The following is an 11,814-nucleotide window of genomic DNA, read 5'->3' on the forward strand; positions in this document are numbered from 1 at the left end:
GGAAGTCTTTGTATTGAGGAAAACAAAGTTGTATATTGGCCAAGATGACCCAAGCAATCAGTGGCATAGCTTGGGAAGGAGCCCAATTTAAAATTCCAAATCCCTACATCACGGCACAGCGAGGTGTAAAATATGCGGCCACGGTACAGATCGAATGTGAGGTATCAGAAGGCATACGGAGTCTTGAGAAGCAAGCCAACGGCTCTACTCCAGGTTGAGGTCGGCTGTGGCTCTGAGCCTGACCTGGCTCGGCTGGGCTGCAGTCGCGGGGCACAATGCCCCCACAATGCACTGGGTCGGAGACTAGCAAACTGGCCGAAACTGATCTGAACTTTGTCGACGCAGAACACATTCCTTTTCACTACACAGCCTCAGAGTCAGCCCAAGACACAGAAGACTTGACTGCTCAGGCCAAGGCTAGGACTTGCACTCCTGACCTCACCCTGCCCACCGTGGCTGGACCCACATTTCGGTGCCAATAGTCTTTCGAGTTCTGGAGTCTCCCTATCTTCTTGCTTTTCTTCTTCCCTGCAACATTACCTCGCTTAGAGGTCACCCGACCTCTTAACCTCCTCCCTACTAGCTGCAGGTTAAGCCGGCAGGAGCTCACGCGGGAGACCCAGGCACAGGAAGCGGAAATATTTACTTCGAGAGACGAGCGGAAAACTACATCTCCCAGCATGCCCCGTGAGCCATCGGTCCTCCGCTAACGGACTTGATTGGTCAACACACGAGAAAGACTGCCCCCTTCGGAGTACCGCTAACCAATCACAGGGTAGAGTTTTGTAAAAACATGGGGGCGGGGCCGTTTCCGGCGGTTTTCCCAGCAGCTCCAGCATCGAGGAGCGTGGAAGCCTCGCAGTGGTCCCGGTTTTCCGTCAGGAGTGCGGGTTGGGCGTAGCCATGTGCTATTTCTGGCAGGGGTGGCGGGAGGCTTTCTAAGATCACCAGTCTTGGAGCGGAAGGTGGGACCTGGCCCGCCTGGGAGTCATGCCCTCCGAGGCTGGGCTGCGGAGAGGAGCAGTCGGCTCAGGTCTTAAAGGGGTTGGGAAAGCGAGGAAGCCTTGGGAGTGCATGAGGGGCTTTGCAGCCACGTTGGCCCCTCTGAGGATCATTCTCTCCCCTCCCAGATCTGTCCTGAAGTCAGTGTAGCCACTTGAGGAAGGCACTCCCACCCCACAGGGATGGCGTCCGCGCTCCCAGCAACCGGGGCCCAGGTAAGACCAGGTCCCTGTTCCTGCTGCTACTGTCCGGCCTCTGCCTGCCCTCCTTTGAAGAGGGCTCCCAGTCCCAGTAGCCCTTTGACCAAGCTGTCTTTTCTCCTAGACCAGGCATGTGGGAGAAACGGTGTATCCCTCCGTTTCCTTTCAGAACCGCCAACCGGGAGCAGGGCCCATTGGAGAAAGCTATCAGAGGACCTCAAAGTCATTTTCTGGAATCCTGCTCAAACGTGCAGAATTCTAGGGTCATCCCATATCTTTTGAATAAACACGGAAACAATCCAAGGCAATTCCTTTTTGTTTTTTTTGATATTTTTATTTATTTATTCACGAGAGACACAAAGAGAGGCAGAGACACAGGCAGAGGGAGAAGCAGGCTCCCATGCAGGGAGCCCGATGTGGACTCAATTCCGGACCCCCAGAATCACGTCACTGGCAAAAGCAGAGCGCAAACACCGCTGAGTCCCCGTGGATTCCCCAACCCTCTAGGCGACACTTCATTGTATTTTTTTTTTTAAAGATTGTTTATTTATCTTTTCGAGGACACAACTCACCACACCAACTACACAACACACACACAGGTAGATGCAGAAAGGAGCTTGAAAGCCGACTGCCAGTGTCAGAGAGACCAAGACTGATAAGGTAAGACTGGATTATATGCCTGTAGGGAAGTTTTTCCTTATCATTCTTCCACCTGTCCTTTCACCAGCTTTTTCCTTCGCCCTGGGACCCCCAGATACCTTTTTTGTGACCCATTCCCAGAAGGCCTAGCTCTTTTATGTCAATGTCACTTGTGGCAGACACTCTTAGTACCTATCTGACATCTGTTCTGCTTCCTTCTTTTTCTTTTCCAACAGAGCCCTAATATTGTGCAGGTAGTTGGCCAGGGGAGGCTGGGTCCTTCCCCCAGTTCCAGGGAATGAACTATGGTTGGTCCAAACCAATTAGGGTAGGTATAGTCTTCTTACTCTTGATAATAGTTAGTTTAGGATGGATACCTGGCCCAATGCATGTCTGCATTTATTATGTGGATTTCATTTTCACTTTCGCCAATATGCTATGGAGACAGAGAAGAAACAGGGAAATATTGGGACCTTGCTGGTGTCATTGAGCCACTGAATTAACCAGCCTGTACCTGCCCTACTTTTGAACGTAATTCTGTTAGGTTTTCTGTTATTTGCAGATGAAACTGTCCTGATAGTCCACCTCTTCCCACTCCTTATTTTGTCAATTCTGATAATATTGTTTCAATAATCATGCAATCATTTATTGAGTAATCTTTTAGATCCTGGCACATGTTTGGCACTAGAATAAGAAAATAGGGGCAGCCCGGGTGGCTCAGCGGTTTAGCGCCTGCCTTTGGCCCAGGGCCTGATCCTGGAGATCCCGGATGGAGTCCCACGTCAGGCTCCCTGCATGGAGCCTGCTTCTCCCTCTGCCTGTGACTCGGACTCTCTCTCTCTCTTTGTCTCTCATGAATAAATAATAAAATAAAAATCTTTAAATATATATATATATATATATATATATATATATATATATATATATATATGAGAGAGAGAGAGAGAGAGAGAGAGAGACTTACCCAGAATTTTCTATTAAGGTACCTATCATCCTTGCTTTTTCAGCTTTGTAAACTGACAACTTATTTGAAATTACTCTCTGAGGAGAAGCATTTGGAAGTCTTTGTATTGAGGAAAACAAAGTTGTATATTGGCCAAGATGACCCAAGCAATCAGTGGCATAGCTTGGGAAGGAGCCCAATTAAAAAAATTCCAAATCCTACATCACGGCACAGCGAGTGTAAAATATGCGGCCACGGTACAGATCGAATGTGAGGTATCAGAAGGCATACGAGTCTTGAGAAGCAAGCCAACGCTCTACTCCAGGTTGAGGTCGGCTGTGGCTCTGAGCCTGACCTGGCTCGGCTGGGCTGCAGTCGCGGGGCACAATGCCCCCACAATGCACTGGGTCGGAGACTAGCAAACTGGCCGAAACTGATCTGAACTTTGTCGACGCAGAACACATTCCTTTTCACTACACAGCCTCAGAGTCAGCCCAAGACACAGAAGACTTGACTGCTCAGGCCAAGGCTAGGACTTGCACTCCTGACCTCACCCTGCCCACCGTGGCTGGACCCACATTTCGGTGCCAATAGTCTTTCGAGTTCTGGAGTCTCCCTATCTTCTTGCTTTTCTTCTTCCCTGCAACATTACCTCGCTTAGAGGTCACCCGACCTCTTAACCTCCTCCCTACTAGCTGCAGGTTAAGCCGGCAGGAGCTCACGCGGGAGACCCCAGGCACAGGAAGCGGAAATATTTACTTCGAGAGACGAGCGGAAAACTACATCTCCCAGCATGCCCCGTGAGCCATCGGTCCTCCGCTAACGGACTTGATTGGTCAACACACGAGAAAGACTGCCCCCTTCGGAGTACCGCTAACCAATCACAGGGTAGAGTTTGTAAAAACATGGGGGCGGGCCGATTCGGCGGTTTTCCCAGCAGCTCCAGCATCGAGGAGCGTGGAAGCCTCGCAGTGGTCCCGGTTTTCCGTCAGGAGTGCGGGTTGGGCGTAGCCATGTGCTATTTCTGGCAGGGGTGGCGGGAGGCTTTCTAAGATCACCAGTCTTGGAGCGGAAGGTGGGACCTGGCCCGCCTGGGAGTCATGCCCTCCGAGGCTGGGCTGCGGAGAGGAGCAGTCGGCTCAGGTCTTAAAGGGGTTGGGAAAGCGAGGAAGCCTTGGGAGTGCATGAGGGGCTTTGCAGCCACGTTGGCCCCTCTGAGGATCATTCTCTCCCCTCCCAGATCTGTCCTGAAGTCAGTGTAGCCACTTGAGGAAGGCACTCCCACCCCACAGGGATGGCGTCCGCGCTCCCAGCAACCGGGGCCCAGGTAAGACCAGGTCCCTGTTCCTGCTGCTACTGTCCGGCCTCTGCCTGCCCTCCTTTGAAGAGGGCTCCCAGTCCCAGTAGCCCTTTGACCAAGCTGTCTTTTCTCCTAGACCAGGCATGTGGGAGAAACGGTGTATCCCTCCGTTTCCTTTCAGAACCGCCAACCGGGAGCAGGGCCCATTGGAGAAAGCTATCAGAGGACCTCAAAGTCATTTTCTGGAATCCTGCTCAAACGTGCAGAATTCTAGGGTCATCCCATATCTTTTGAATAAACACGGAAACAATCCCAGGCAATTCCTTTTTTTTTTTTTTTTTTTTTTTTGATATTTTATTTATTTATTCACGAGAGACACAAAGAGAGGCAGAGACACAGGCAGAGGGAGAAGCAGGCTCCATGCAGGGAGCCCGATGTGGGACGCAATTCCGGGACTCCAGAATCACGTCCTGGGCGGAAGGCAGGCGCTAAACCGCTGAGTCACCCAGGGATCCCCAACCCCAGGCGATTCTTTTTTTTTTTTTTTTAAGATTTTTATTTATTCATTCGTGAGACACACACACACACACAACACACACACACACACACAGAGGCAGAGGGAGAAGCCGACTCCATGCAGAGAGTCCGACGTGGGACTCGATCCTGGGTTTTCTGTGTCAGGCCCTGGGCCGAAGGCGGCGCTAAACCGCTGAGCCACCTGAGCTGTCCATCCCAGGAGATTCTTTTTTTTTTTTTTAATTTTTTAAAAATTTTTATTTATTTATGATAGTCACAGAGAGAGAGAGAGAGAGAGACTTACCCAGAATTTTCTATTAAGGTACCTATCATCCTTGCTTTTTCAGCTTTGTAAACTGACAACTTATTTGAAATTACTCTCTGAGGAGAAGCATTTGGAAGTCTTTGTATTGAGGAAAACAAAGTTGTATATTGGCCAAGATGACCCAAGCAATCAGTGGCATAGCTTGGGAAGGAGCCCAATTTAAAATTCCAAATCCCTACATCACGGCACAGCGAGGTGTAAAATATGCGGCCACGGTACAGATCGAATGTGAGGTATCAGAAGGCATACGGAGTCTTGAGAAGCAAGCCAACGGCTCTACTCCAGGTTGAGGTCGGCTGTGGCTCTGAGCCTGACCTGGCTCGGCTGGGCTGCAGTCGCGGGGCACAATGCCCCCACAATGCACTGGGTCGGAGACTAGCAAACTGGCCGAAACTGATCTGAACTTTGTCGACGCAGAACACATTCCTTTTCACTACACAGCCTCAGAGTCAGCCCAAGACACAGAAGACTTGACTGCTCAGGCCAAGGCTAGGACTTGCACTCCTGACCTCACCCTGCCCACCGTGGCTGGACCCACATTTCGGTGCCAATAGTCTTTCGAGTTCTGGAGTCTCCCTATCTTCTTGCTTTTCTTCTTCCCTGCAACATTACCTCGCTTAGAGGTCACCCGACCTCTTAACCTCCTCCCTACTAGCTGCAGGTTAAGCCGGCAGGAGCTCACGCGGGAGACCCAGGCACAGGAAGCGGAAATATTTACTTCGAGAGACGAGCGGAAAACTACATCTCCCAGCATGCCCCGTGAGCCATCGGTCCTCCGCTAACGGACTTGATTGGTCAACACACGAGAAAGACTGCCCCCTTCGGAGTACCGCTAACCAATCACAGGGTAGAGTTTTGTAAAAACATGGGGGCGGGCCGTTTCCGGCGGTTTTCCCAGCAGCTCCAGCATCGAGGAGCGTGGAAGCCTCGCAGTGGTCCCGGTTTTCCGTCAGGAGTGCGGGTTGGGCGTAGCCATGTGCTATTTCTGGCAGGGGTGGCGGGAGGCTTTCTAAGATCACCAGTCTTGGAGCGGAAGGTGGGACCTGGCCCGCCTGGGAGTCATGCCCTCCGAGGCTGGGCTGCGGAGAGGAGCAGTCGGCTCAGGTCTTAAAGGGGTTGGGAAAGCGAGGAAGCCTTGGGAGTGCATGAGGGGCTTTGCAGCCACGTTGGCCCCTCTGAGGATCATTCTCTCCCCTCCCAGATCTGTCCTGAAGTCAGTGTAGCCACTTGAGGAAGGCACTCCCACCCCACAGGGATGGCGTCCGCGCTCCCAGCAACCGGGGCCCAGGTAAGACCAGGTCCCTGTTCCTGCTGCTACTGTCCGGCCTCTGCCTGCCCTCCTTTGAAGAGGGCTCCCAGTCCCAGTAGCCCTTTGACCAAGCTGTCTTTTCTCCTAGACCAGGCATGTGGGAGAAACGGTGTATCCCTCCGTTTCCTTTCAGAACCGCCAACCGGGAGCAGGGCCCATTGGAGAAAGCTATCAGAGGACCTCAAAGTCATTTTCTGGAATCCTGCTCAAACGTGCAGAATTCTAGGGTCATCCCATATCTTTTGAATAAACACGGAAACAATCCCAGGCAATTCCTTTTTTTTTTTTTTTGATATTTTATTTATTTATTCACGAGAGACACAAAGAGAGGCAGAGACACAGGCAGAGGGAGAAGCAGGCTCCATGCAGGGAGCCCGATGTGGGACGCAATTCCGGGACTCCAGAATCACGTCCTGGGCGGAAGGCAGGCGCTAAACCGCTGAGTCACCCAGGGATCCCCAACCCCAGGCGATTCTTTTTTTTTTTTTTTAAGATTTTTATTTATTCATTCGTGAGACACACACACACACACACACACACACACACACACAGAGGCAGAGGGAGAAGCCGACTCCATGCAGAGAGTCCGACGTGGGACTCGATCCTGGGTTTTCTGTGTCAGGCCCTGGGCCGAAGGCGGCGCTAAACCGCTGAGCCACCTGAGCTGTCCATCCCAGGAGATTCTTTTTTTTTTTTTTAATTTTTTAAAAATTTTTATTTATTTATGATAGTCACAGAGAGAGAGAGAGAGAGAGAGAGGAAGAGACACGGGCAGAGGGAGAAGCAGACTCCATGCACCGGGAGCCCGACGTGGGATTCGGTCCTGGGTCTCCAGGATCACGCCCTGGGCCAAAGGCAGGCGCTAAACCGCTGCGCCACCCAGGGATCCCTCCCAGGAGATTCTTTTTTTTTTTTTTTTTCCTCCTCCCAGGAGATTCTTAATCGTCGAGGTTCTATTGGTTTGTAACACTGTTAAAATAGGGAAGCAGGACTAGGCCTGGATGTGATTCTAAAGAGAGCTTAGCAGTGAGTGTCATGTGCAAGGAGAGACTAGCAAGCAGAGGGATGTTGGGAGAACACTGGAACCCCTGTCCCTTTTCATGCTTCTTCCTGAGCTGCTCAGTCTTCTTTCCCTTAGAGCGTCATATGTGATGGTTTCCCTTCCCGAGAGGTCCCTCATCTTTTCTAGAAATCTCTTCTAGAACTTTTTACAGTTTACCGTCTTGGCCCTTATACCACTGCCTCAAAAATTATGTCCCTTTTTTACTCCTTCCCAATTTCCACCATCACCCTTAGAACCCATTTATACACCATCTCCAGGGATCCCTGGGTGGCGCAGCGGTTTGGCGCCTGCCTTTGGCCCAGGGCGTGATCCTGGAGACCCGGGATCGAATCCCACATCGGGCTCCCGGTGCATGGAGCCTGCTTCTCCCTCTGCCTGTGTCTCTGCCTCTCTCACTGTGTGCCTATCATAAAAAAAAAAAAAAAAAAAAAAAAAAAAAATTATACACCATCTCCAGCACTCAGGAACCTTTTAGTGCCACGCCCTTTCTCCCTGGGTTCTAATGTTTCTAGCTCAGGTGTCTTCTCAAACCGAATAAGGAGGTGGTCTTGGGGCCTCTTGTCCTGAGATGGGCTCTCATGTTTCAGGGGCCATTGCTGTTTGAGGACCTGGCTGTATATTTTTCTCAAGAGGAGTGTGTGAGTCTGTACCCTGCCCAGAGGTCCCTCAGCAGAGACATTCCACTGGAGTGTTTCAAGGACATGGCCTTGATGGGTAAGGCAGTTGTTTTTCCTGCATTTTGGAACTTTGGTCAGTTTTAGGACAGGATTTCATGTCTCATTCACATGTTGGTATGGGGGCATGGGACCTATCTCTGGGTGATCTATGTGGATATGACAAGAACTTGCTGGACAATGAGTTTTTCAAAGGATGAAATGATCTCTTTTTTTTTTTTTTTTTTTGAAATGATCTCTTAAGACAAAAAAATCCTATTGAGTACAGTGACTGATTTTTGCATGAGACCTGATGGTATCTGGTAATCTTCCCAAGTATTTGTTATAGTATTTGTTATAGTGACTGTAACAATTTTACTTTCAAAACCTCATAAGGATAGGCTACTATCATTTGCTAAAGATTCAAAATTGATTTACTCTTAAGGGGGTTCTATGCCATTTTCACATAAGGGAAACTATATGCAGAAACGATCCCACAAAGAGTTTGCCTCTGACTAGGGTTGGCTCTTGGAATGACATCATAACTTATGTTTTATATTTTCCACCTCTCTCTTCGTCATGTGCATTTCCCTCTACCTTTTTTAACATAAGAAGTGTAGGTATAGCTATTTTAACATTGTTTCTAGTTTTATCACCTGTGTCATTTCTGAGTCTGTTTCTGTTTATTGATTATGCTCCTAGTTATGGGTCATATTTTTCTGCTTCTTCACATGTCTGATCATTTTTGATTGGGTGCTGGACATTGTGAGTATTATGTTGTTGCATAGTTGGCTTTTGTTGTTTTAAAAATATTTTTGGACCTTGCATTTAAGTTACTTGGGATCAGTAAGATCCTTTCAGGGCTTGCTTTTTGCTTTGTTAGGGTGTATACAGAGCAGCCCTTAGTCTAGGGCCAGTTTAACCTGCTGCTGAACCATTGTCTTTCTGAGGATACTGCCTAATGCCTTGTGTGTTCCACCTTGGCTGGCAGGAACATAACTATTGAACTATGTATGATGTGAACTCTAAAAATTGTCTGTTCCTTTTGATGGTTCTTTTCCCAGTCTGGGATAGTTTCCTCATGTGCACTTACAGGTTAATACTCAGCCCAGGTCTTAATGGTGCCCTACCTAGATGGCGCCTGGGCACCTGCCTTATCCCCAGTATTTTGTTGTCAAATTCTAGCTATCTCATAATCCCTGAATTTGCTCTCCTCAAATCAGCAAAACTACTGGCTATCATTTGGATATCCACACTACACTGCAGCCCAGAAATCCTTTCTAGGCAGTGCACTGGAGCAGTCCTAGGGCTGTTTCTTGGTAAGGAGAGACCCCTTTTATATTGATATGTAGCCTTATAAATTAAGAATATTTGGACAGATACTACAGAAGAATGCTTTTTGGCAGGCCCAAGTTTTGTCAGCCATCCTAGCAGTGAGACCAGTTACCATTTGGCTGTTGTATGCATGGTAGCTCTACCTTGATCTCTCCTCCAGGACAGGTAAAGAAATTTTGAAGAACTCTCCGGGTGACAATAACACTATTTCTAATAACCAGAGTGTTTATCTGCTAGGTAGAAAATAGCCACTTGCTCTCTTTCTCTCTTAAATATGACTTCCAGTCTCATATTCCAATTGTGGTTGCTCAGTGGTCACTTCAGATTACTTAAATGATGAAAGGTTTTTGAGACTCAGGAGACTAACTGGAAACTTCCTCTAAACAATGGCTACCAAGATTGCCTTTGTTCCTATCCCACTGGACCCTGACTTAGTTGCAACTCTTTTCCACTTCCTCCCTCACAGGATCACCTCTGGAAAGTCAGTAGAGCCTGCTGGCCTGATTTTGTATAAAATTGGTGCCTGGGTTCTAGGATAAGCCATCTACAGATTCTTGGTCCCTGTGTAACTAGCATGTTCTTTCCCCAGCACCTCTTGAGGGTGTTGTCTATGTTTTGCTTTGTTTTGTTTTTATCAACAGGAGGGGAAGGCAAGACTGAGATTCCACAGCAGTTAAATCTAGAGTCTACGGGATTTGAAGAACTTTCCCCAGAAAACTCCATCGCTGTGCCCCTTGTCTATTACCCAGAAAAATCTGAAACTGGAGTTGGAGACCCAGAAAGAAAAGTATCAGGTGGAGCTCCTGCTTGCAAGAAGAGGTTTAGAAGCTTATTAGTTACCATTGAAAACCAAACCCCATTACTAGAACTATCTCAATGTTTAGGAACCAAAGCACTTTCTGAAATTCTTGAATTTCCTGGGGAAGAAGCCAAAAATTTGTACAAGTGTCCTGAATGTGATGAAAGCTTCAGTGATAATTCATACCTTGTTTTGCATCAGCAAACTCATTCAGGGGAGAAAAAACATAAATGTGGTGACTGTGGGAAAATTTTCAATCATAGAGCCAACCTGAGGACACACAGGAGAATCCATACTGGCGAGAAGCCTTATAAGTGTGCTGAGTGTGGCAGCAGCTTCCGCCAGCACTCACATTTGTCTCGGCACATGAATGTCCACGTAAAGGAGAAACCCTACACGTGTGGCATTTGTGGGAGAGGTTTTTTGTGGCTCCTAGGATTGTCACAGCATCAGAAAATCCACACTACTAAAAAAGCCTGTGAATGTACTGACTGCAGTAAATATGGTCAGAAAACAAATATTGCTCTGCATGAGAAAACACACACATTAGCCACCCAGTACGACTGTGCTCAGTGTGTGAAGTGCTTTGGGAAGCCCTCGAACCTTATCCTTCCTGAGCAGGGACATGAAGATGACTCTGAACACTGCAGCGACTGTGGGGAAAATATGCTTTTGTTCTCAAAATTCAAACCCTTAAAATGTCCTGAGTGTACGATGACCTTTCTTCGTGTCTCTGAGCTAATTTCCCATCAGAGCATTCATAGAGGGGAAAAACCCCACAAATGCAAAACATGTGCAAAAAGTTTTATTTTGGATTCAGAGCTTGCATGCCACCAGAAGAGCCACACAGGAGAGGAACCTTTTAAATGTACCATGTGTGGGAAAAGTTTCAAGTTGTATATGCATCTCATTGTTCATCAGCAAAAACATAAAAAAACCACCATGTAAATAAACTAAGTTGTTGTTAATGCTGTACTTTTCAGTATGTATACTGAAAACTGGGGACCAGTTACTCTTTATGTGCTAGGGACTTTACATGCATTCTATGTCACATGTCACTTTGTCTCCAGCACAACCTTGCTTTAGGTACTATATAATTTCTGTTTTATAACTGAGGAAGCATAATCAACGACACAGCTAGTGAATGAAGCCAGGATTCTAACTCAGTAACTCACTCACTGTTCACATTCCATTTGTATGAACTAGAGAATGATAATGAATTTTTTTTATATCAGTTCTCATTAAAATGAAAGTTTTGCTAGAAGTTCCTTTAATTTTATTACATGGTTTCTAAGTAAGTTTTAGAAGAAAGAGAATTTTCTTTTTCTTTTTCTTTTTTTCTTTTTTTTGCCAGGTCTGCAGATTTATTATCTGGGAAAGTAATCCACCGGTATCTGTCTTACACTTTTTGGTCTGTAATTATTGGAATGTAACATTTGTAAGGGATGGCATATCACGCGTGAATTTCTGATGTGGTTTAGAAGCCTTTATACCTGAGATGAAAAGTTCCCAAATACATGGACAAGTTGCTACTATGATGGCTATTAGTATCTGTAAAGTTTCCATTCTCAGATCTGATGCTACTGGCCTTTGTGACTCATTTACAAGGAATTTTGGCTCTCTGACTGTAGCCTTTTCTTGCTAGGACTTGATCAAGGGAAAGATACTTTCTCCTCTCTGAAAGGATTTACCTCTAAGTCTCTACCAAAGCACACTACCTGCCTTTCTGT

The 11,814-nt window shown here is 47.5% G+C and overlaps 1 protein-coding gene and 2 long non-coding RNA genes across 14 annotated transcripts; all 3 read left to right on the forward strand.

Moving 5' to 3' along the window:
• The first annotated feature begins 803 nt into the window (after positions 1-803).
• LOC121487920 lies at positions 804-1,497 on the forward strand. 5 transcript variants are annotated; one of them, XR_005986935.1, is made up of 3 exons: positions 804-890; positions 1,131-1,217; positions 1,327-1,497. It is a non-coding gene; the product is annotated as an uncharacterized LOC121487920 (long non-coding RNA). The 5 variants fall into 5 exon arrangements; XR_005986936.1 differs by having other exon boundaries at positions 1,372-1,497; XR_005986937.1 differs by having other exon boundaries at positions 811-1,033; positions 1,372-1,497.
• A 2,209-nt stretch (positions 1,498-3,706) lies between these two features.
• On the forward strand, positions 3,707-4,391 carry LOC121487923. 5 transcript variants are annotated; one of them, XR_005986940.1, is made up of 3 exons: positions 3,707-3,784; positions 4,025-4,111; positions 4,221-4,391. It is a non-coding gene; the product is annotated as an uncharacterized LOC121487923 (long non-coding RNA). The 5 variants fall into 5 exon arrangements; XR_005986941.1 differs by having other exon boundaries at positions 4,266-4,391; XR_005986942.1 differs by having other exon boundaries at positions 3,726-3,927; positions 4,266-4,391.
• A 1,408-nt stretch (positions 4,392-5,799) lies between these two features.
• Positions 5,800-11,345, forward strand: ZNF597 (zinc finger protein 597). Of its 4 annotated transcripts, none has more exons than XM_041746787.1 (4): positions 5,800-5,886; positions 6,127-6,213; positions 7,885-8,011; positions 9,927-11,345. In XM_041746787.1, the coding sequence occupies exons 2-4, from the start codon at positions 6,181-6,183 to the stop codon at positions 11,030-11,032; spliced, it is 1,266 nt and encodes a 421-aa protein (XP_041602721.1). In that variant the 5' UTR covers positions 5,800-5,886; positions 6,127-6,180; the 3' UTR covers positions 11,033-11,345. The 4 variants fall into 4 exon arrangements, with proteins under 4 accessions (XP_041602721.1, XP_041602723.1, XP_041602722.1 ...); XM_041746789.1 differs by having other exon boundaries at positions 5,851-5,880; XM_041746788.1 differs by lacking the exon at positions 5,800-5,886 and adding an exon at positions 5,891-6,029.
• The last annotated feature ends 469 nt before the right edge of the window (positions 11,346-11,814 follow it).

This window comes from Vulpes lagopus, chromosome 3 (assembly GCF_018345385.1).
Source record: "Vulpes lagopus strain Blue_001 chromosome 3, ASM1834538v1, whole genome shotgun sequence".
In the NCBI taxonomy this organism is placed as follows: domain Eukaryota; kingdom Metazoa; phylum Chordata; class Mammalia; order Carnivora; family Canidae; genus Vulpes; species Vulpes lagopus.